General features: G+C 40.5%; 1 protein-coding gene across 2 annotated transcripts in view; it reads left to right on the top strand.

The window, feature by feature from the left end:
• pcxb (pyruvate carboxylase b) overlaps window positions 1-25,900 on the top strand; it is a 472,827-nt gene that overhangs the window by 128,338 nt on the left and 318,589 nt on the right. For both annotated transcript variants that reach the window (XM_074699298.1, XM_074699299.1), the window contains exon 11: window positions 22,718-22,880. In XM_074699298.1, coding sequence (XP_074555399.1) covers window positions 22,718-22,880 — 163 coding nt within the window. The remainder of the gene's footprint in view (window positions 1-22,717; window positions 22,881-25,900) is intronic.

Consider the following 25,900-nt stretch of genomic DNA (forward strand, 5'->3'; position numbering starts at 1 on the left):
TGGATCCTGTCTGCTCACAGCAGGTGAAGCTCTTCCAATGTGGCGTTGGTGTCTGATGTTAGCTCTGTTAGCCATGTCTGTGAATAACATGATGCTACTCTGCCCTCTGGTATTCTCTCTGTTGCTGAGTTAGCACAGCTAGCTCGTCCATCTTATCTGAGATAGATCTTACGTTCTCAATAACGATGGATGGAAGGACAGGTCCATGTCGTCACTTCTTAGCTCACGCCTGAGAACCACGTCATCCTCACCTCCTTCTCCTCACCTTGTGGGAAGACATCAGGCCTTACACCAGTTAGCATTGACATGCTACAGTCTGCTAACAGCCGAGTTCACATGTAAACAATGCAGCCATGGTTACATGTAGTATCTCCAGACAAACACAGGAGAAAAAGTAGTAAAAATATCACTGAAGCCACAAAAAGTTTGGTGTCCATGACCAACAAATGAAAAAGTGACCAACTTGTTATATCCTACAGACTGTGCTGTTGGCCCCACTCAAGACGTGATATTGAGTATTTCTTAGTTAACGACCAGTCGCCTGTTGGATTTGACCCACAGTTTATTGGCTGATACAGCTACGAGCAGTGTTTTTATTTCCCTGACTTGAGTTCACTGTTTTGCTTTTATTTTTCAAGAGCTACCTTCTCGTCACTGACACTGCTCACACACTTAACAGAATCCTCTCTAGTCATTTACAGCAAGGCTGAGCTCAGTTGTTTTTGCGTCACACAGTTTCTGTCTGTGAGCTCATGTACAAAATCTCCCTTCAGCATTGCATGTTCTATTCATTTCAGGCAGTTCTTCTCTCTTCTTTTGTTACCTGCATTTTATCCTTCACAGCTCACATAAATTAACACCGTTGTACACTCAGCAGGATGTCTGACTCATGAGCTTGTTTCTCATAGATCTGAGTGTGCTGTGTGAATCTGACGACAGGAAATGTTTTTTTTTTATCATCTAACACGTGGATGTTTACCTTTCTGTGTGCTGCATGTACAGTATGCTACTCATGCAGTTTGACTACACATGTTCCAACATGTGTGTAAACACTGAAATTTGTGAGTGTGTGATCACTTATTTATCAAGATTCCCTTCCTCTCTCTATTTGTGACTTCCACTGTGCAATTTTCCGAGTGAGAGAACTTGAATTGCATTTTATCAAACCCATTCGGGCTTCTGCATTTTTTTCCCTGAGTGTCTGTGGATGTGTGTCTCCCTGTATTTGGGTTTGTGTGCTTATTGTACTGGTTGTATATTGACCTCCTGGCAGATTTGCGCTCCACAAAAAGGTTGCAGTCCTGAAATCAACATCTCCATTTCAGCTGTCAAATCTTGTGAGTGAGCTTTGGTGAACCTGATTTTTTGGGCCACTGAACAAATGCTCATTTAGAAGTGACATTCTTCTTGATTACTGCGGTTTATTTCATAACCTTTACTCAATGTGTCCCTGAATTTGAGGGAGCTGTGCAGCTTTTAATCTTCTTTTTAGAGAACTGCCAATCCCTCACTTCAATAGATTTTGTTTCCTTTTCCTGATCATTCATTGGAAACTTTCAGATTTCTCATTCACACTTTGATTATTGAGGATAAATACTGTGTAGGTAAAAACTTTTCTGCTTCTTAATGATGAATAGTAACTACAACTAGGATGTATTGTTTAAGCCTGCACATCAAACTATTGATCAAATGTCAAGGTTAAAGCAATAACAACAACACATGTGTGCAGCTGTATGGTTGTATTAGCACAAAGATAGAGGTAGCCCGCCTGGAAGATGTTGATAAGAGTGTTACATGTTCATATGTTGAGTAGGTGGGTTAGCTACTATTCATGCATCTTGTGGACTTGTGATTTAATGTTTAGCCTCGTGGTCTTGTTTTTTGAAGCAGTTCAAAGCCAGATCCCTGATCAGAGAAAACACTTGATAGTCTCATTGCCATGTTTTATCTCACAGCAGATTCAGGTCAGATTTCCACTTTTATTCACTCACCACTGTGTGTGTCCAGAAAGATACACAGAAATGCTGTTTTCGTCGGTGAAGGACTGTAATCAGTTGAGTTAAAGGGTGTGTGGTAGGGGTTGATTTTAAATCAGACTCTGATGCAGACATACCAAGACACTGGAGTCAGTATGGTGAGGCAGACATCAGGTCAATATCTAAGTTTAATCAACCAGTATGTCTCTGAACCCACCCCAGCACGTCAATATTTATACATCAATCCAAACTATATGAAGGAGAGCACTCTGATATTGTTGCTGAGGGAGGTTGGGACTAACAGGGGTGAAATGCAAAGACAGAAGTTGAAACTAGGAATGTATGTATATACTCACTTAAAAGTTTTATTTTTTGGCCATGTCATTAAATAGGATTAAATTTTGTTGTTAGCCAAAGTTAGAACCAGAGGGGCTAGCTCCCAAAACAAGTTCTCACTTTCCACTTTGTCACAGAATAGTTTTTTCTGGTGGAGCAACAAAACAAACCAGGAACTTGGGTCTGGGGGAGGACGAATGAAGCATTAAAAAGACCACATGTGCAGTGAAGCATGGTGGTGACATGGTGCTGCTCTGGGGCTGCCTTACTTTGCTTTGTTGGCACTGGATACCTGTGATGTGTGGAGAGCAAGATGAATTCTGATGAAAACTGAAGCTTGGATGTTGTGGATCTTCCAACAAGAAAGTGATCCAAAGCTTACCTTAAAGTCCACTAAGACTTGGCTTCAGAAGAAGTTTTGAATATTCTAGAGTGGTCATCACATACCCCTTTTCCACCAAGCTGGTTCAGGGCTGGTGCTAAAGCCAGCTCACATTTGGTTCAAGTGCAAACCAGTTAAGAACCGTTTGCTTTTCCACAAACAGGTGCTGGCCTAAACTTATCTTCTTCTTCTGTTGCTTTTTAAAAAAAATGGCGCTCTTCCGTGTTTTTACTCTGCTTTGGTTGGTCAATAATCCCGCCCCACCACCTGACATAAGCCCGTAGCCCCGACATAACATGGTTCTTTCTGCTGGCCCAAGCAGCAACCTCCGGACTAAGAATATGAGAAGAAGTGCAGAAGTGCTAAAATCTGCTGTTTCTTGAGTGTTCGCTTGAGGCTGGCTCTGAAAGTACCGGAAGTCACATACACACCAAGCCAAAAAAAGCCATTTTCAATGCAGATATCAACATATTTTCAGCCTGGTTCAAAAAACGTCTCCTGTCTGAGTCGCAAAATTTACTACCAGCACCCACTGTATGGGGGGTGAATTTTTTTGTAACTGGGCCGTTCAGAGAATATTAAGATTGCCAGCTCCCCCAATAAGAGGCACAGCTGAGGGTCACCTGACCGACAGGCGCCCTATGGCTGTCGGCTAAGCCCGTGCCACTACCAATATGGCCGCTATAGCTGATCTGCTTCATTTTCCGTTTCAGAAACAGACGGGTGACGTTGGGGAGACTACGTCCATGTTTTATACAGTCTATGTGCTGGCCCAGCAAAGAGTTGGTGCTTGCCAAGCATCGGTTTTGAGAGCCAGCAACTGGTGCTTAGTCTGTGGAAAACCAAAGAACTGGTGCCAAGTCTGGCTCTAGCTCTGAACCAGCCCTGGAACCATCTTGGTGGAAAAGGGGTAACAGTCACATGACTTAAACCCCCTTGTGGTTAGGGGCTTTCATTGTTAGTTTTATAATATGTAACGTTTATATCTTATTTAATTCTACTGATATTGAGCAAATTATTATACAAAATTAAAGTAATTGTCTGATTGTCCACCTCACCTCACCTCCCTTGAACCCACATAACATGAAATCTCATACTTGGGCTAATTGCTGAAGATAACCTTTGAATAACATTAGGAGTTACGATGCTTCGTTGAACCACAGAGAATCTTATCTATGAAATGATGTGCTCAAACTGCTGGAGTGGGTTCAAGCCTCTTAGCGATTCTTACATTTGTTGATGGTAATCATGTGCCACACATGACATCACACTGACTTCATGATATTTAAATGGCACATGTAACCATATGTTTTTATTTTCACAAAACTTGTTGGGACCTTCATTGTTTCCTTTTTATAGCTTGTAATTAACGTTTGTGTGACGCCTCACACCTACATATCATCAGAAACCCTTTTTTTCCCCACTGTGCCTTGCTGCGTATTCTTATTGAATTTCTCCTTCTATCCGTTCCCTTTTTCCCTCCTCTCTCTCCTCCCTCCTCCTCTTATCTGCATGCACTGTCTCCTTTCGGCCTCTCTCATCTCGTTCTTCGCTGCCTTCTGGACGCCAGTTATTTTGCATTCCTCTCCTCACTGTTCCATCTGCTTCATAACAAGGAGAGCAGGAATTAATTAATAGGCTGATAGAGAGGCCCGCGCAAATAGGGGAGAAAAGGAGCTGAAAGGGAGAGGAAATCTCATCAGATAGGATCCTGTTTTGTATGTGGGTGTCTGCAGGGGTTATGTGTGCGTGTGTCGTCCATATTTTTCATCCTCCACCTTCCCTTGTCCTCCTCTGCTTGTGTCTCCAACTTTTACTCCTTTAAACATTTCATCATCTTCTTCCTCTCCTCAACTTTTCATCTGTTCATCTCCTAAAAAAGAAACCTGATTAATATTTCTCCCCCTCTTCAAGCCCTCCTCCTCCCCCTCTTTCTGGCTCCAGCCATGTTCTGTTTGCATTTGCGTATCGAACACACTGCATAGTTTTGTGGCTTCCAGCTAAATTGATGTCAAAATGCCATCCTCATGCCACAATGATTCAAATTTCTTATTTCCAGCCTTCTCTCATGCAGACAGGCCATCTCTCTGTCTGTCTCTCTGTTTCTCACCGCCCCTCGCCCAGCTTTCTCTCCCTGCTCTCTTCTGTTTGCTGTCTAAAACCGTCTAATGAAATTCATACGAAACAAGATGGCAGACCCCATGCCTTTCTCTTCCTGTTTTCTGCTCCTTACATGTTTGTTTTTCCTTCACATTCTCTCCTGCTCCATTTACCCATCCTTATTGTCCTCTCCATCTGTCCTTCATACTTCCCTTCTTCTTCCTTTGTCCTCTTTATTTCTCTGTGGGCCTGTTTTTCTTCTGTTTTGTCTGTTTTATTAATTGCGTTTATCCTTCCTTCCTTTTCCCTCTCTATCCAGTGCTTCAGCTCCTTCTGTTGGAGTCAGAAATCTGTTGAAAGCCTTTGGAAATACTTTCTCATTTATCAGGGAAGAGATTGTTTGCGTGTGTGGCATGTGTGCGCACATTTTTGTCGACAAGAGCCTGCATTAGTTTTACCAAAATGAGAAACGCGTTTCTGTTTTGCTCTTTACCACTTTACCCTGAAGCCATCGTGAAAAATATATTTACCGGAGACGAGGTTCGAGCGAACATTAGCAAATCTGCACACAGAATGAAAACACACACTCATACACACACACACACACACACACACACACACACACACACACACACACACACACACACACACACACACACACACACACACGCAGACTAACACCCGTTGTAATAATGAAGTTATAATATTGAGCACTGACTTCAAAAGGAGTAAATGTTTTGCATTTTTGAGGCCTTGTGTGTGGGGAGGAGGAGCTGAAGACACAGGGAGATGAAAGGGCGAGTCGCAGGAGGAGACGAATGAATGAGGGAGAAATAAAAGAGGTTTGGAAAAGAGAGGAAGAGAGTGGATTCATATCATTCTTTTGAATTCACTGGTTCTCTGAGCCCTTCATTTCCTCTCTTTCTCTCTTCAATACTTCATTTTTGTTTTGCCCTTTCTTCTTTCCCTTCTTACTCCTTCTATATTAGGCTGTTTTGGTTTTCAGGCTAAACTTTGCCAGCCTGGGTTGCAATTTCTGTCCAACACTTCACCCGTTTGCTTTCAATTCCACTTTTTGTTGCATTCTCAAAGACAAACCAGAGTGCATGATCAACAACAAGGCATCAGATCGTAAATATGAAACAAGTTAAAGGCTGTGTGGGGACTTCATTAGTGGTCTTGGCATCGTCTCACTTTTATAGATTTGCTTGCTTATCATCATGATTCAGCTAAGCTAACTAACTGGTAAAGTTTAGCAGTGAGAAGTGAGTTGACCAAGGACATGCTGTCTAAGGCTGAACAATTAATCAAATTAAAACCAACTTTGCAATAAAATAGAATGCAATTTTTAAATCGCACAGGCTGCAATTTAAAAAGTGCAATCCACTCATGTTTCCATATTTCAGTGGCTGAGCCACAATGATTTTTTCATAGTTCTGCATTTTAGCTTGTGTTTGGTTACTGATGAGAGATCAGTGAGATTTTTATACATTTAATATTATTGTTAACCGTGTTTCTTTTTCATTTTAAAAAAAAGTACAAAAAAAAAAAAAAAATGCTGAAAAGTCTTTGCATCCAGCATATTTTGTTTTGTCTCTTGTTTTAAAGCATTGTGATGCATATCGGTTTAAAATGAATTGTTAGTTTCTCTTAAATTTGTGATGTATGGAGTAGCCATCTATATGTTTTAAAAACTGTGTAATTTGTGTTGGCGGCGGGTAAAATAAGCTTCAGCTTCAGCCTGCTCCTTTTCAGACTACCATGTTGTTTTGTTGCTATTTCTTGCTCAGTAAATAAGTTTGTCTGAATAAACTTAAACCTAAACCTAAACATATTTCAGTGGTTGAGCCAGAGATTTGGTCTTATTTACATTTCTGCTCTTTATCTAGTGTAAGAGTCATTTTTTTTCATATTATTGTTGACACCAGGCCTGTTCTGCAGTGCTTTATATCTTTCTCTGATTGTATTAAAGGTAATTAATGATAATATTATTACACGTCTATAAGGCTTGACGTTAAATCAATCAGTCCATATTCTAATTTGATTGTAACAGTTAAATAAAGACATGTTATTCGTTTCAATTCATGCATCAATTCATCTCATTTTATCATAACATGTAGACCTGGCCTACAGGAAAGAATTGTTTATATGTTACAGTATTCTTTGTCGTGTTGTTGATACTATAGAATGATTTATTGCTTGTGTTTTGTGAATAATGCAAAAGGCAAAAAACCTCGCATGCTAAATCACAATCGGAGTATTGGTCTAAAAAACACGCAATTAGATTATTTTCCAAAATTGTTCAGTACTAACGCGATCACACTGGCACAAGCACACGACATGAGGTATGATTCATGACATATGATTGCCGATCCACTCCTTTCAACAATCAATTTGAACAATAATAGAGGAGTTAGAGGGCCGTGTTGGACCAAAACAATTTAACACAACCAAAAGGTCTTTAAAGTTGTAGCAGTTGTTCTCTGTGTCTCATTAGCTGCGTTTCCACCAAGCAGACCGGTTCAGTTCGTCTCGGTACGGTGCGCATTTTGTGGCGTTTCCACTGACTTATCCTGGGACAGATCCCCAAATAGATGTTGTTCTTCTTCATTGGATTTATTAGCGGGGTAGACTGTGTCGCGCTACCAAACCATGCCAAACCGTACTGAACCGAACCGGACTGCTTGGTGGAAACGTGGCTATTACGCTGATTCTGATGAGATCATGCTACATGTAAACAGACGCTTCACGATTACGTAGGAGAGCCATACGTGTGCCTAAAGTCTGGTTCATAATGGAGTTGTGTGAACGCTGGCCTCTCTTTACCTGGGGAACAGCGCTGCGGGGTGGGACACGTGCTTGAGTACAGCATGGTTCGAATGGCTATTGTGACTGTACCCCAAGTGAGGTGCACATTTGGCTTTTTGTTTTTGCAAACCATAATTTTTAAGTTTATTTTGAAGTACTGTTGGACTGTGGAACTGCCCTGTCAAAAAGAAAAGGGACATAAGAGAAGAAGAAAGAAAAACAACTGTTTGTGATAATGTCCATTCCAACCCACAGTCAGCACTTATTCTGCAGTGGTCTGTTCAAACTTGAGAGTCTATCAATAAAATGAAGAGTGAGGTTATGTTTACGTTGAATTACAGAGAGCATGGTTTCTTAGTTCATCCCAGTTTTGGATGTATGATGCATCACTGAACAACATTTGGCTGTTTCTTCATATCCAGGGGACAAACATTATTAGTTGAAGCTGTCATTCAGGATCCAAATTCTAAAAGAAGAACCTTCCATTCTTCCTCACTCCTCTTCCTCATTATCTCCATCACCAATTTGACACCCCCCTCCTCAAGTTGACTCATTTCTGCTTCTTGTCTCCCACATCCACTCAGCACAGTCACCCTCAATCCATCCCTCTTCCATTCTTCTTCCTGTCTTTCTCCCAAACTCCTGCTTCCTCTCGACTGTGTTTTCCACCATATCTTCCACCCTCGCTTTGCCTCTGCCATCCTTCCTTTTGTCCTTAAAAGCAACACCAAATCCAATCTCTTCCACACTCCCACTTTTCCCACTAGCTTTTTCAGCTTTGGCATCCAGCTTCCTCTCTTCCTCTGTACTCCCACTCACTCTGCTTCCTCTCACATCACTATTTTGCGTTGAGCTGCAAATGTATGGCTGTCATCTCGTCTCTTTCTTATTTATCTCCTTCATCTGAGAGGATCTGGAGTCTGGAGTAGACCAGCTTCTTTACCTCCATGCCTGTTTGTCATATTTACTTCACTACTCCTTCATCTTTTATGGCAAAAACAAGCCCCATTCCTCTCCTTGTTTTAATTTTTCTTTCTCCTTCTTTCCATCTTTCTCTCCATTTTTGGTCCGGGCGCACAGCCACCCCCTTCTCCCTTGCTAACGAGCTCGGAGTGAAACAACTGAAAATGATATGCAATTAGCACTCAGCCTTCATGGTTTCTGTGTGTGTGTGTGTGTGTGTGTGCACATGTGTCAGATGAGCTGGAGCCTGTGTGTGCTCTCAGCTGTATGTGAAGGTATATGCAGTGCTGGACTTCCAGATCGCGTGCGTGTCTGGATTCTCATGAGTACCAGACTAATGTGCTTTTCATGTACTATGATAATGTGCAGACGTGTCCAGAGAGGATTGGCTCTTTTTGTCCGTACATGCACACCTTTGGAAGCCCCTGGTATCACGAGCGCTTTCTTCTGTATTTGTCTATTCATGTATGTTAATACTTTTTGAGCTTAAGAAAGATTAAATGGAATGGAAGAGAAAGTATAAGAGGGTGTGTGTGTAGGTGCTCACCTTTCTGTCACAGGTCAGCACATTATACATCCTCTGCTCTGATCTTCCCGACCCAGCAACCCAACCCCATGCATAACTCAAGGCAGACAAGATAATTCATTTTAATAGAATTATATTTTAATGAAACCTTCATTGCACTCTTGAACTTGCAGAGGACCTGCAGTAAAGTGATGATCGTCTGTTAAAGGCCAAAGTAAGTGTTTGCTTTGAAACACTTCCTTTTAATGTTTCCATAATGAAGCATACTGCCTGCCTTCTTTTGATCATTCCCTGCCCAAAAAATAAAAACTCAAAATGAGGCCAATTTTAGTGGGTTGAACAAGCTGGGCCAAAAGTAGTACAGTAGTAAACAACTGAGGTTAAACTGAAATCAAAGGCTCACTTAAGATAAACGACTCCATGTTTTATTCACTCCAGTGGTGGTAGTAGGTGAAGCAGTTTGTGTCTTAAGGGCAAGGCACGGGCACCCTAAAGTTGTTCTCAGTAATATTTATAATGTCAAACATTAGCCAAAAAATAAAATAAATGAAGCAAAGCAGGTACAGAAGTCCTCCAGTTTAAGCCAGAATAATAACTCAGCTGGTGTAAGGCTGGGTTCATACTCTTATAGAAAGGTCACAAGCCAGAGCATATTTTGTTGACCTCAAACACCTGTTAATGGAGCAGAAGAATTTGTTGAAAGCCAAAAGATATTTCCCCTTCAGAAGCACTGCTGCAAAACCTTTATACATATTTTACTGTTGAAACTGTAGTTATGGATGAGTCATGCCTTTAATTCATTTAAGTGGTAGCCAATGTATCAAAAAAAAGATATGCTCATGCCTCAATTGTCTTACTGCTGATTAATAACCAAAGAAGAAGAAAACAATAATGTAAGGTTCCAGGAAAACAATTTTGGATCTGTAAGATTAAAGGTCCCATATTCTGCTCCTTTTCTGCAGTTTAATATTTTAATATGAATCATTGATGTCTTCATGAAATGGTAGTAACATGTTTCGGTCCAAAAAGCCAATAAATCAAGCACAGCAGCATTGTTTCCAGGCTCTCATAGCCCCTCTGATTTAGTGGGCGTGACCTTCATATGTAAATGAGCCACCGCTGATACCGCCCCGCTCTTCCACGTCACTGAGAGCGGCGCCACGAGCTCCGAGTGCACAATGTTTAGAAAACAGCAAAGCTTGTTTACCGTAACATTACAGGCTGAAACAACAGGCTAACCGCAGCTAAAGTTAGCATCCTGAAGCTAACACAGAGACAGGGGAGACACTGAGGAAAAGCTCTTACATCTGCTCCACAGCACACAGCATTTAAAATACTCACATTTCAGGGTCCCAGGTTTGTTGGTGGATGGTTGGTAATGCGCCTGGATTCAGGACCAGTCTATTCGCTAGCCCTCTGTTGTACTGTCCGAAGATCTCTGTGAAGTGACTAGCACGCACATGCACAGTTTTACTGAGTGTAGCTGGCACATTTCCCTCATAAATGAACTCTAGCCACTTAGTCTTGTCTTCTTCTGCGATGGGAAGCTTGTGCATAGAACTATATGGCTGTTTACAGCCAAAAACAGAGCAGTGATGGCTCTTCAGCGTTCAGCATTGTCCTCCTCGCTGCTGGAGAGATTTCTCTCCGGCAGCAGGGAGGGGAGTGGGCAGGGGAGGGGGCTCGGGGGTATCTGCTCAGGTGGACCAATCAGGTCAGACTTGCTCCTGATTGGTCAAAGAAGGGAATCGTTGACGTTGGCAAAGCCCCAAAATCCAAACAGCTCGTTTTAGGTCAGGTTTTTACATTCAAGAGCACTACTAAGTACAGGTTTTGTCATTAAATATCACATTTTGTGGGCTGGGAGGAAAGCCAAAGACCCAAAAGTTTCACTAAAAGACTTAATAAAGTGAAATATAGAACACCTTGTTCTATATTGTCTTGTTGGCTGTTGTTATTACTGCAAAAATGTATAACCACGATGTAAACAAACCAGACACATACTGTGCTGGTATTCAAGCAAGGAATTCAGTTCCTTTATTTTATTCTCAACCAAATTAAAAAGGGAAGCAACTACTATGGTCGAAGCTAACTGTAAAACCTTTACTTGCTACTTTACAAGGAAACTTTAAGTTTGATGTTTCACCTGGCAAGTTACCTGCTCAGCTACCAAGATGAAGGTTAAGCAGCACAAGTTTTTCAAAAGCTTGTTTCAAATGTAGCCTCAATGAATGTAAAGGTTAAAATTAAAACTTCTTCATAGTTAGACAACATGAACTCCCATCCTACTCCTGATGATTCCAGTCCTGTAAAAGTTTGAAGAGAAACAGATTGTATCCATATAGACTCCTTCAGATCTACAAAGGCGGTATTCTCTGCTTAAGCTGTCTGTGATCTGTTTTACCATGTGATAGCTAAATTTGGATCCTTCTTCTTCAGGCAAACAACCTTAGCTTAATGCCCCCAGTGATGGGAATTTTGGCTCCTTTTAGTGATCCAGATTAATCGGCTCTGCAAGAACCTGAAATTACTCCACTCCCAAATGGCTCGTCATTGTGCCAGTTTGGCTCGTATGAGCTGGTTCTCAGAGCTGAATTCTTTATGACAATAAAACCAACCGAAGCACTGCAGTGAGGCAGTCTGGTTAAAATGGTGGTGTAAAAGAAAAATCCCTGATTGACTTTCATGTTAGAGCTGCAGCCTCACAGCAAGAAGGTCACCGGTTCAATTCCCAGCTTTGACCGGTGGGCCTTTCTGTGTGGAGTTTGTATGCTCTCCCGTGCATGGGTGGATTCTCTTCGGGTACCCCAGCTTCCTCCTTAAGTCCAAAAAATGCTCACCACACCCGCGACCTTGGACAGGATAAGTGGTTTAGAAAATGGATGGATGGATGGACTTTCATGTTAAAACTTGAAGTAAAAAGTATTGCCAAAAGTTTCCAAAAAACAAGATTACAGGCATTGTGCAGTCAGAGTCATCAGTGTTGCAGTCAAATTCATCTCTTGGGGCGGTCTTGAGTCTTTGGGTGCTTCCCAATGCGTTAATTTCGTGCCTCCTCTTTCCTATCTCTTCCGCGGCACCAGAAGTACTTTATTAGTCGCCATTTTGAAGACTGTCCCAAAGCGATAATTGTGCTCGGAGGAGAGAGGATGGAGGAGACTGATCGGAGGAGCTATGATCGAGGAAACACAAGAGCCGGCTTTGCGGAAGTCTTTTCACTGACAGACACACTCCAATATGGAACATCACTCTCTGATTGGACGCTGCAGTGGCTCAGACTTTACATGTAACTTCACAAACGTAACAGAGTTTAATGACAGAAAAGACAAGCTGAAAACAGGCACTGAGGATCGTACAGAAACTGATCATAAAGCTAGTAATAAAGTAAGTAATAAAGTAATAAATGGAAATCTAATAAACAATATCTTCCTGAAACACAAGAAACTAGGTTATATTAATAAGTTTCCGAGTTCACAATCAGATGAGCGTTAGATTAAAGCCAAATAATTCATAAATAATCGATTACGCATTTTACCGGTAAAGTGACAGTACACAGAAAAAACAGAGCAGGTTTTCTTCATGGTAACGTGTTTGTTAAACAGGTTAAAAGAACAGACAGAGCCCTGTCTATGTTTTATCAGAGTTATTACAGCGCACGTGCAGACACACAAACAGCTGTTACCATTGCTCTAAAAACAAATCTCCTCCATCCTCTCTTCATTTCCTCGCGTCTCTCCCATCATCTCTGGCGGAGAGGCAAGTGAACGATGCAAGTGGAGGAAGGAAGGATGGAATTTTGGAGCTTTGAGAGGCACACCTAGTCCTTGACTCAAGTAAAACAATGATATTATGAAAGTAGCAAAAATGAACAACGATTACTGTAAACCTGTTAATCTCCTAATTTAATTTCAGTGACACTCCATCCTCTAACAAACTTCAGGACATAAATCAAACCTAAATTATTCTTATTCTCCACTCAAATACTTGCAGGTTTTTCTGGTTTCATTTAGTGTTTCTTCCAGCTCCGCTCACAGCTGCTGTGTTAAAAGCCTGTTTAAAAAGAGAGAGCAGGTTCTGATGCCTTTGATGGTAATAATGTCTCACACTATCGAACATGGCATGTGTATAATTGGATGTTTAAGTTGACCCAGTTAATGTGATGTTCTAAAACGCTTTAACAAAATGCTCTGTCAGGTTTGAGTATGTTAGACCGCTCACACTCAGTTTGGCTCTGTTAAAACATTTGCATTGTAGAATAAACAATGTGTGCCTGGCGATGACCTGGGTTTAAGATGAAAGGCTTTTTCCTCGCCTTTGAAGTTTCTTGGAGGGGAACCTGTTAAATTCAATAAGAGTTTTGACTTGTGCCAAGACCAGGAGTCCTGATTTGACTTGTTGTTTTGAGATGATGCTTAAGGCCATAAATGATAAATGTGGAGACTTATACTGCAGTCTTATAGGGTGAATATCTTTTCAGGTTCCCACAGAATGTATTTATCTGTAAAAGCTGAAATAAAAGTGTTTTCAGCTCTCTGCAGTATCTATGGTGAGATGTTTTATGTCAAGTGTTTTACTTGAGCATGGATTGATGGATTCAAATAGACGTTTTGCTTGTTGTTACAAAATCAGGCTAAACAGAATCTGTGCTGAAGAAGTCCCCAAGAGCTCCTGCAGTAACACAAATATGACTTTTCCCATGTATTTTGATTTCATCTGAGAGAAAATGTAAGATATTTACAAGCATATTTTGAGCCCGAAGCAAGGTTGATGCATGGAAAAAGGGAGTAAACGTGAAAAAATGCATTTGGCTTTGAGGGGAAGGTACTGAAGGAGTTACACGGTGCAGATTCTGTGAGAAGACATGAGGCGTATGGCTCTTGTGGGGGTTTTAACTTTCCTTTTAGATTTTCTGAGATCAAATATAAACTTGGCAGCTCTAGAAGCCTGGCAGAGATGCCAAGAAGAAAAACCAACATGCAATATAAGGGTTGACATCTCAGAAGATGGATGTATTCTTTAGCAATGTCAGAGATAAAGAATAAGTTCACAGCATTAACATGAGAGAACTTTAAGAGGCAAGACAGTGCACTAGTGGATGTGAAAAGTTGAAGGCACAGAGTGTAAGACTATTATTTGTCTCTGTTCTGTGGATTGTGTTAATGTACGAGGCAGAAAACAAAAAGAAAGTCACAAAACATTATCCTAACTCAATGTTTTGTTGAAACACATCTGTATCTTGGGTTTATAAGCCATAAAAATCCAGTCACATCTTTACTGTGTTCCATTTGACTGGCTTTGATGTGATGTGCAGTTGATTTGTAAAACTGAACCAGTAAACCAAAGTCAACTTTACCAGTCAACTAAAATGACAAAATCCTGGAGGCAGGTCGGCATTTTTACCAAATGATTTTCCAAGTCTGTAGTTTGGCCTTGAGATGACATCTAGTTTTAAGTCCTCATTATTTAGTTGATATTGTGATTGCCTGCTGCATATTGCAAGAAACTTCCTCCTAATCAAATTATGCCAACTAATTGACACCAAGCCAACCTTGAACCAGGTAGTGTTGCAGCTCACAGTACCTCTTGGTTCCTGGAGCTCTGGGCACAATGTAATTAAACTGCCATGTTTTGTCTCTGTGTACAGTGCTTCAGTGGTTCCTACACGACAGGGTTCATACTCAGTATGGAGAGAGCTGCTGTTTCAAAATCCAATTTACCTGAAATGATTGTGTTTTTCAACATTTTGGTGCAAACAGAAAAAAAGTATTAGAGCATGCACAGTAACAGGCATTTTGTTACATTTGCAGATGATACAGTGATCGTGAGTCTCTTTGATAAGGATGAGTCTGAACACGGTCCTGTCATTCATGATTTTATTACTTGGTGCAAAGATTTTTGCCTGCAGATCAACATTTCAAAAACCAAAGACATGATTGTTGATTTTAGAAAGTCACAGCCCAGTGTCAGTTGAACTGTCATTAATGACATGGATGTTGAGATTATTTCTCATTACAAGAAGGGGGGGGGGGGGGGGGGGGGGGGGGGGGGGGGAGCCGTGTAAACCTGGATGAGGGACCCCAGGTAGGCAGGAGCCATTAAGGTGTGTAAGGTTCTCATGTCTCTTTTCTATCAGTGCTTTATAGAAAGTGCTCTCACATACTGCATGGTTGCTTGGTTCGGTTGTCTTGCTTTGTTTAGTAAAAACAGACTTCTGAATCTAGTCAAAATAACGAGCAAAGTGCAGTAGTGCAGTAATCTCAGCTGCAGGATATCTACAGCAGACGTATTCTTAGCAGAGCCCAAAAATACTGAACTGCCCTGATCACCCTCTGTTTGCTGAATTTGATCGTCTCCCTTCTGGACGACGTTACCAAATGCCCAGAACCAAAAGTAGGCGAGCCAGGACTTCTTTTATTCCAGTTGCCATTGAAACCTTAATTCATTGGCCTGACCAGTTTTTCTTTCTAGTGCTTAATGCTTCTTGCGGATAGAATTGATCGTTTAATTTCAGACTGTAATCCTATGTATTGACTTTTGTTGAATCTCTTTTATCTGCTTACAGCACAGCACTTTGATGACTGAACGTACTTTCTGAGTTATGCCTAAATCTAAATCTTTGGCATTTTGTGGTCTAAGTGCAGTCCTTTTTTTCACTTGAGTTCAGATTTTTCCTGATTTTGTAATACCCGTATGATTTATGTGTTATCGTGTAGTTGTGAACTGATGCCTGCTGCTGAAAAACAATTTTCCTACTGGACTAAAATAAAGTTGAAGTTAAAGTTGAAGTTGAAGTTAGTACAACAATGAGAAAGAGAGCCTGAAAAAGACGCACTCTTCAGGTTTCTTGTTCACCAAGTAGCCGTATAGCATGGCAACGTTCTGAATATTGTCCAGGCCACCTCTCATCAAGAACAGAACTGTATGACTTAATGAGACATGAGTTTCCACTAGACCTGGGAGGGTGTGCTGTCATATCTGGCTCAAAGACATCACCAGCAAATCTTTTGTGGATTCACTTCAACACCTTGAACTTGTTGCTGTGCTCACCATCTTCCATCTTCTTATAGTCCAGCTCTGTGGCATGCAGGCCTGAGCATACACAACCTTTTGGGTTTTCTTGAGCTCCAGTTGCTCCTCTGTTGAAATGCTCCCAACATACATTGCTGACCCTGTCACCAGTTCACCAATTTTCCTTTCACTTTTGTCTGGGTCTGTTTCACAAGAGCTGTAGTTTCAGAGATGCTCTGATTCAGTCATTTAGCCATCACTGTTTGGCCCCTGTTAGTGTCCCACTTGTACAGTTTCTCTGAACAAAATGTTCACTCCACTGCCTTAAATTTCCTTCTCACTGACAGGTGCCATTTCACTAAATGATTGGTGTTTTTCACTTCAACTGTCAGTGGTTATAATGGGTCTGCAACCTGTGGCTCTGGAGCCTCATGTGGCTCTTTGACTCATTTGCAGAGGCACCCTTGTAGCTTTAAAAATATTATAAATAGGTTTTTTTTGTAATATTTCCTAAAGAGGGTATTAATGAACGACACATACACTAAACATAATCACAGTTTAACACTTTTTTGTACTAAATATGTATAACGTCTTGCAAAAAAGCTTTTACCTACTTTTTTTAAATTTGGGAAATATTTTTAATTTCAATGTTTAACATTTTTTTTCTAATTTAGAAAAAGGGGAGATTTTGCAAATTTTTGAAGTTTTAATTTAAATCATATTTTGAAACTTATTTTGCAATTTTTTGATTTTTTTTTATTATTTATTTTAAAAATCAAGCAAAATTTTGAAATTGCATAATTTAGGTTCAGCAACATTTTTGAAATATCAAACATTTTTGCAAGTTTTGTTGCACATTTTTTAATTTATTTTATTTAAAGATTTTTTTTTCAAATCGTGTTTAGACAACTATTCACAAGAATTTTACTTTGTTAAGAATTTTAAACATTTTTTGTCTTTATTGCGAAGATGACGTATGTTTTGCGGCTCTTGAAAGTTTTTCATCCAGGTGAGCTGAGGCAAAATGACTCTTTTGATAGAGTTGCAGACCCCTCCTAAAGCAGATCAGTGTGAAGGTTTTTAAGACTTTCTTTAATTTGGTGGCACTAAATCTCATGGCTCGGTGAGCTTGATTAATTCTGTGGCTTCAAAGGTAGGGTCTGCAGGAATTTTCATTGCTTGTAAGTTTGTTTGTAAACACAGCATTCAAACTGGGCTCCTCCTCCTTGGCTCAGTGCTATCAGCCCTTGACCATGACACATGAGCACACTCACTAGCCCATCAACCACCAGGTTTCTCCATCGGAAAGACTCGAGAGCCGTGCACCTGACTTGGTATTCGTCCTCAGCTGCTCTCCAGGTGTTTGAAAGTGAGTGAAAGTTGAGCCAAGCACTACCATCGTTTAGTAAAAAGCTTTACCTGTTTGGCGTTTCGTTTCACTTTGGTTGTGTTTTTCTTTCTCCCCACTACGTGCACAGCCATAGCCACTCGAGATAGCCTCTTACACTTACGCTAATCAACACGCTGAGTCACGTTTTCACTAGGCGTGCTGTGATTGGCTGAGGTAATCATGCTTACTCTCCACCCAGAAATGTTAAGAAACAACCAAAACATCAACATACAGGCTGAGGAGGGGGCTCGAGGCAGACAGAGACACTGTATTGTAGCCCAGAGGTGACAATTCAGCAGGATTATTCCTTTAAATGTTGATATTTTATTTTTGAAGGAAAATCTCACACCCTTTACCTTAAAAAATCTTAAGCTTGTACCTCACATTTGGAGATACAACTCTGGAAAGAATTGAGAGTCGACTAAAAATGTTAAGTTTTTCTGAGCTTTCTTTTTGTAGGTTTGTGTTTGATTAAAATAAACATTTGTGTTTTATTCCATAAACTGTTCACTACATTTTTCCTAAATTCTAAATAAAATATTCTCATAAAGAGCCTTTATTTGGAGAAAATGAAAAATGGGAGATGAATACAAGGGAGTCCTAAAATATCCTAGAGTGACCATCATGGTCACCTTAATTGAACTACATCTTTGAGAAGGGATATGAAGAAGGTTGTTGAATCATACCAACCCAAAGTGCACTGAGGGCTATCTCCCATGAGGAATAATAGAGCAGATTCTGAAGTGTGCTGTCAGTTATGTATACCACTGAAGATAACACTTAGCAGCATATTGTCTCAGAGTCAAGCTGCCACCCTCACTTGTTGCATTACCACTTGTCTGTACCTCAGTGCAGATGTTTCCAGCCAGACACCCCCTCTCTCCGTTTGTCCTCTGTGTTCCCTTGCAGTTTTCCCGACCAGCAGTATTCATTGTCGTCACAGGCTTGATGAGGATTTGCATTTCCTGTGCTGTTTTTCTAACTCCCACTTCGCTGAAGGCGCATCACCCTCATCCTCATCCCCAATGAAGTTGGGCCTCATTGTGGGACTTGCTAATGATACAAGAGACTTTTATTCTGTAACTGGCTGTACTGAGGGACAGATGTTGCTTCAGGCTCTTTAATTTGTCAGAGTCAAATTAGTATACAATGAATTTCATAAACCCTGAGGGGACTCATTCAATCAGTGGAGCCTTATGTTTTCAAAAGAGAAGAATTATGTGAGGAAAAAGAACTAGGGCAAACATGATTTATATTTATAGTCTAAGCAGGGATGCCAAGTGTTTGACTCTCGACTCTGGAAATGTTCAAATGGGTTGCTTTCCACAAATGCGTGTATTTGCATAATAGTACAGGACTTATCATAAGTTGGTATTTTAATTCCTTTAAATGCTGTTTTTGGTTTGGCCAACTTTTCATAAATATGCAAATGCTCTGAGAAATGATCAGGTTAAGAAGTACACATCCGACACAGCAGAATAATGAGCAAATGGACACCTCTGCATCAATTCAGCTTTGATATTTTTTATTGTAGCTGTTGAGTTAATTAACAAATCAAAACTGGTGTCAAAGCATTAGAGCGAATGTATGAGGGAGTAACTAAGCTGAAATTTAACGCAGGGTGGTGTTATCCTTTAAAATTCAACTGTTATCAGTTAATTTTAGTATGTTTCTGTTCATTCAGCCCAGCAGAACCAACCCTACAAAGACTAGTAATCAAAGTCTGCAAACAGACCAGTATCCTAATTAAAGAATCAAGTGCAGGGAAACCAAGAGTCGTTTTCATTAATACTGTGTGGGGCGTTACTAAAAAGTGACCCTCTTAATCTTTTTCTTCCATTATGTGAAAACAGGAGCAGAAAAGTCTGATTTAAAAAAAAATAAAACCAACATATTCAAGAAAGCAAAACAAAAACACATCAGTGCCTGTCCAAGATATCAAGAGTGGATTTGCTTTTTACGCCAACACATTTCACACCAGACTTCTGAATAATTGTCCGTCTGTTTGGCCAGACTGTGGTTACTAGAATGTGGCTACCAGCTAATTGAGACGTTGAGGAAAGGAAGCCAAGGTAGAGTCCAAAAGCGGAGCTTATTTGCTAATGCCTGTGTGTATGTGTGTGTGTGTGTATGTGTGTTCCTCTCTCAGATTCACCCTTCAGGCGGAGAGGTTCCCCAGATGTCTGAGTGTGTTTTTGTTTGGCAGTGGGCTGAGCAGAAGGGACAGAGCTATTTAAAAGTAATGTGTCCTGACCCTTTGTGTCCATCCTCTGCTGCATTTACATTTGAGCCAAAAAAAAGAAACAAAGAAGTCAAAAGACCTTTATACATTTCCAATATGCATTTTCAGACTGTGGAAGGTCATAGAGCTTAACCCAGCAAGTCTCATTTGAGCTTTACATTTAAATAAATGAGTCCATGAAAACTTGTGTCCCTCTCGGATTTAAAATACGTTTTTTATGGAGCTACTCCTGAATAAAATTAGCATAATTTACTCTAGTTTCTGTGTGTGTGTGCCAGGGCTGCATGATACATATTTTTTAACCCTCCCCATTGCAATGTGGTCATATCACAGCGAGGTCTTTTATACTCAAGAATTTTATGAGTTTCTCTCATCTGTGCAAACCTGTGTAGGTCACGGGTTAATGCTGGGGTTATACACACAGTCATATACAGTGTGGATGTGCAGCCGAGTGTTTAATGTCAAAGCCTGCAGGGAACACACAGTGGCTGCTTCTCAAAGCTCTTAAACTGCATCCGAGCATGCTTTACTTGCATCCTTCACTAGGGTTTAAGTCCCTCCTAGTTGGGATGCATAGACAGATGCAGAAAATAGGGGAGAAGTGAGAATATATGTTTAAGGAAAATCATAAAGTAACACAGCTTCAGGGTGTTGCTTTTCACACAGCTTTGAAGTTATGGACCTTTGGTTGCTAGGCGCCGCCCTGTTGGCTATGACTGCCTTTTGCAGCAGCTCTCTCTTCTTTGTCCGTGTCTTGTAATTTTTTCGTCTCTTTTTCATAATCTTTGTATTTGGAGTGGATCGTTACTTCGTGTGGCTCATTTGTTGGTCATGGACACCAAACTTTTTGTGGCTTCAGTAATATTTTTACTACTTTTTCTCCTGTGTTTGTCTGGAGATCCTACATGTAACCAGAGCTGCATTGTTTACATGTGAACTCAGCTGTTAGCGGCCTGTAGCATGTCAATGCTAACTGGTGCAAGGCCTGATGTTTCCCCACAAGGTGAGGAGAAGGAGGTGAGGACGACGTGCTGGTTCTCAGGTGTGAGCTAAGAAGTGACGACATGGACCTGTCCTTCCATCCATCGTTATTGGGAACGTAAGATCTATCTCCAATAAGATGGACGAGCTAGCCGTGCTAACCCAGCAACAGAGGGAATACCAGAGAGCAGAGTAGCATCATGCTATTCACAGACATGGCTAACAGTGCTAACATCAGACACTAACGCCACATTGGAAGAGCTTCACCTGCTGTGAGCAGACAGGATCCAGGAGACAGAGACTGAACAGACTGCTGAAGAAGCTCAGTCCTGGACCCTGTGGAGGTGGAGGCTGGCTGAACTGGACAATGATGGACAAGCTGTCATCATCTATTTTTTAATGGACCTTTTTGCACTTTCTATGCACTTTATTACTTTTGTTTTCTTGATTGCTGCTGTGACTTCAATTTCGTTGTACTTGTTACAATGACAATAAAGTTCTATTCTATTCTATTCTACTCTATTCTATTCTATTCTATTCTATTCTATGCTATTCTATCCAGCCAGCCATTGTGACATTTTTTTTTACTGTTTTAATGTTACTCACGTGTTGTGGTTCAGAGCCTTCATGGAAAGTCTTTGTAGATGGAACAGCCCCAGGTTTCAGCATGGCAGCTAGCACAGACCTCTGCTTACGAATGAGTCATCAGTAAAGTGGTGAGCAGGAACCGGCTAGTTGTGACATTTATCTCAAAATAATTATTCCAGCGTTTTCTGGTGACCTCATCTTTTTGAAAGAGAAAATACCTGTGATTTTTATTTCACAATCCAAATAACACTTATGACTCCAGATGTACTGACTCAACAAAGTGCAGAGCAGAGGAAAAGCTGGATAGGGCTGTGAGCTTGTCTATTAAAAAGTGGGTAACATCAGGTTTATCTCTCATGACGTCCTCAAAACCAGCAGTTCAAAGTACCTGAAAAAAAACCTGAGGATTTATGATCATCTGGCTTCGTCAGATTTTTTATATCGAACTCCAACAGCGGAGTTGTAGGAGCAGTTATTATCACCACATTAGCTCCTACAGAAACTGCTTTCTGTAATCCAGGGGTTGTTGTGATACCTCACAGCATGATTTACCATCTGCATCAGTCAAAGGAGTCATCACACATTCACAAATAAAATTACAGCAATTTTCAGACTTCATACCTATTGCAAAAAAAAAATTGTAAAAGTGAACTGTGAATCACAGGCACTGATGAAAAAATTAGTGCAAAAAAATGTGTTAAGACCCTAATCTTGTGAGTGACACAGGTGACGACCAATGCCGTTCAGTAAACACAACATTTTTATCTAGTGGTAGCAGTCTTTGTGTCACTCTCTCTTACACTTTTCATGTATTATCGTACAGTATCCTCTCAGTTTTTCATCCGTCACAAACTCTGACTACAGTTTCGTTATGAGGCTGTGGCATTTATCCATGTCACCAGATATTCACTTTTTAACCATAATTGAACTGCACCTCTTTGAAATAAAACTGAATTAGCTTTCATCGAGATCATACCAAATGCAAAAACAAAAATCTTGAATAAGTAGTTGTTTTTTTTAGGTAAGAGCTGGAGCAAAAACTGGATATGCCATATTCTGCCTGTTTCCCTGGAGACACTGTTTTAAGTGTGATACATTCAACTTGAACATGTGCACAGTTTGTATCAGAAGGTGTTTTTTTTTAATGCAAAAATATTCACACACTGAGGCCAGGAATATCTTTGGATGTGTAAATTGAAAAAAAAAAATGCTTAAGATGTGTGAATAGTCAGAAGAATAGTCAGAGATGCTTCTTTTGTTTCTGTTAAACACTCTCCAGTCTTTTATCTTTTGTTTTGGCTCTAACAACATCCTCCATAGCAACACTGATGGAACTTTAGGGCTATTCAGACAATGTTCAGGGCTCCAATAAAATTTCTCACCTCATCACCTCTTTCTCTTTCTCTCTCTTTAACAGCGTGGACCTGGTGCATGCCCAGCTGCATGTGTGTGAGGGCCGCAGCCTGCCAGAGCTAAATCTCAAGCAAGACAAAATCAGGGTCAATGGCTGTGCCATCCAGTGCAGAGTGACCACTGAGGACCCGGCCAGAGGCTTCCAACCAGACACAGGAAGGATCGAGGTAGGCGTCTTCCTAAAGTAAACTTGAGGGCCTTTGCTGAACTGGTCGAAGATCATATGAAGTTAGAGAGGCTCTCCCTGCCCTTCAGTTTTTTAGGTTGGAGAAAGTCTGAAAGTTGGGATGATTTAATGACAGTTATAATATTTCTATTTTGAAGACAAATATGTATGTGAGGCACACAATTCACAGTGAAACAAGCCAGAGGTACACATTTATCATTTTAGATATTTGCACAGATGTTCGGCAGACTCACACATTTCATAATGAATGTAACACTAGTTAAGAACACAACAGGTAGCACATCCATTCATTCATCCATCCATTATTTTTCAATCCTTATGCTGTTAATTTACCGGGTTTATTATTTGAACAAACACATTTCAGTTCTGTTTTTTAAACTAAGCAGTACTTTAAGGATAATTATGTTTCGACCAGAATAGGGCATTGCCAAGAAACCCATTCGATTCGATTCAATTCGATTCAATTCGATTCAATTCGATTTGATTCGATTTGATTCAAATCAATTTAATTCAATTTGATTTGATACAATTCGATGTGAATTGATTTGAATCAATTTGATTTGATTTGATTCGATTCGATTCGATTCGATTCGATTCGATTCGATTCGATTCGATTTGATTTGATTTGATTTGATTTGATTCGATTCGATTCAATTCGATTCAGTTCGATTCAATTCGATATCACTTTGATCCGATTGGATTGATTGATTTGAATCCATTCCATTCCATTTAATTTGAATGGATCCGATTTGATTTAATTTCATTGGATTTGATTCGATATTGATTTAAATGCTTTGATTATTGATTTTTATGCCCAATGTGAACATTGTGGTGTGGTGGCATATGAACATGCCACCACACGTTTTGGAGCAATAAAACCCAAACGTCAGACTTCAAAGCTGAAGGATCTGGCTTTATGCTGCTGCTGCTGCTTTGGCTGCCATTGTTTTGTTGTTTGGTCTCTGGTGGCCCTTGTCCATACAACGCAAATAACACAGCCAGGGGTGAATAGATTCAGAGAATTTGCTGAATCGATATCGAATTGTGTACGCATGGTCTGAAGAGGCAGTATTTAATGCATCGACTCATCAATACATTTACCCACCCCTAGACCAAAACAAGTTACATATTAGTACAACACCGCAGAAAAAAAAGATGCCTCTTCAAATATTTCTTTAACTTAGCAGCCAGGAATCTTTTGTACAGGAGTGTCTGTTGAGTTTAAACACAGGCAAACCTCATGGCACTTTTTGAGACATCAAATAAGCTGAGTTGCTTTAATTTTGTGGCAAAATGTGCTCATGTGGTGATTTCCACTACAGAGTCATGTGGAGAACATGTTCTAATAATACAATGGTTGTCATTACAGTTTTGTAATAAGAAATGCAATAAAAATGTCACAAACATTGCATACGCACTTCATTCTCACCACATTGCAGATAACTATATGTAAATGGTTAAACTGCACCGTGTCTTCTCCCTCGCTGGATGCACTTTTAACCTGTCTTTACTTGACCACATTTATACGCTGATGTAAGAGGCTGCTGTGTGTGTACCTGACTGTATTCCTTGTATGCATAGCTTAGTTGAGATATAGGTTATGTATGGCTTCGAGCGTGAGAATCCAGCACATCATCAGCTGTTAAAAATCATGAGATTCAAACCAGCGAACAGGAGCATCAAAAGTCCAAGCTGCATGGAGCTGCAGGGTGTAGATCCTCTGTGGAATCTGCAGTTCAAGCATCTCCATCTGCATCACATACAGGATAGTTGATATATTCAGTGTTGATGTAAAAAAATGCTGCTTAGTGGAGCGCCATGGTAATGACGGATAATTAAAGTCACCATTCTATGTGTTTTTCATATGTGTGAACATGTGCACACAGTCAGCAGCTGCAGAGATTTTCCAGGGCTGGAATTATGGCTCTGTCACATTGATTCATACACTGTAGTAGCTTTAGCCTTACAATTATAAATGTATGTTGACATGTGTGGACTGTGAGTGGGATGACTTGATTTCCCTGTGTGCGTGTGTGTTTCTGCCTGACTGAACGTGACTTCCTCTCTTTGTCAGAGACGGATCGGTTCTACTTTCAGTTGTTGAGCGATCTTCTATATATTTACACATCTGTATCCCTGTGTGTTCAGTATTTTTGGTGAATCTTGGTGTGACAGGAATATTTAAAACGTGGGTTCATTTGCATTTTGTGTGTGAAGGCCAGCGATACATTTTGACAGTGTTCACACATGAGCAGACACAGAGGTCACCATGTGAGTGCTCTGTTTCCAGGCACACGCACATGTCCTGCTTTTCCACCAGATGCCATTTCTCATAGTGTCTCTATAAATCTCACCCCCACTGATGAGGTCTGATCCCCGGATGCTTTTTGCTGTCAGGTCCTTTTGCCCTTCAACCCGGACCAAACACCCACCAACTCTTTATCTTATCTCCGATTCCTCCCTAACATCCTCCATCCTCTGTCTTTCTTTCTCCAAAGCGCTCTTGTTTTTGCTGATTCTCTACCAGCTTTATAGGCCCTAACTGTGTCACAAAGTGTTTTACAAATAATTAAATGGTAATGAAAGCCACTTTGAATCAATAAAAATGGCCAGTTGGAATTAAAGCAAGGTTTAATAAGAATAAAAGAGCCGTTTATCAGAATAAAACAAATTGAAGCTCGTGTTAAAGATAATGACAAGAGATAACAGCGCTTTTGACCTCAGCACTGCCTTGTGCTTACAAAGCCTTGGGGGCTCTGTCGGCTATGGCATGGTTGCTTGGTTTGCAGCCTAGACTCTGCACAACATGGCAGGATTCTGTCTGAGGGGAGTAAGAGTTATATTAATTTTTAAACAGTGCAAAAACACTCAAAAACAAGCCAAATGATGTGGTAGAGACTGTTTTTCAGCATCACTCAGAAACCCTGCAATCTACTGCAACCAGCGCCCATAAGCAGACACATGATGCTGATCAATGCTGTGATATTATTGTGTGAATGT

This window comes from Halichoeres trimaculatus, unplaced genomic scaffold (assembly GCF_033239565.1).
Source record: "Halichoeres trimaculatus isolate MK-OKI-2021-1 unplaced genomic scaffold, fHalTri1.1 fHalTri1_scaffold_22, whole genome shotgun sequence".
In the NCBI taxonomy this organism is placed as follows: domain Eukaryota; kingdom Metazoa; phylum Chordata; class Actinopteri; order Labriformes; family Labridae; genus Halichoeres; species Halichoeres trimaculatus.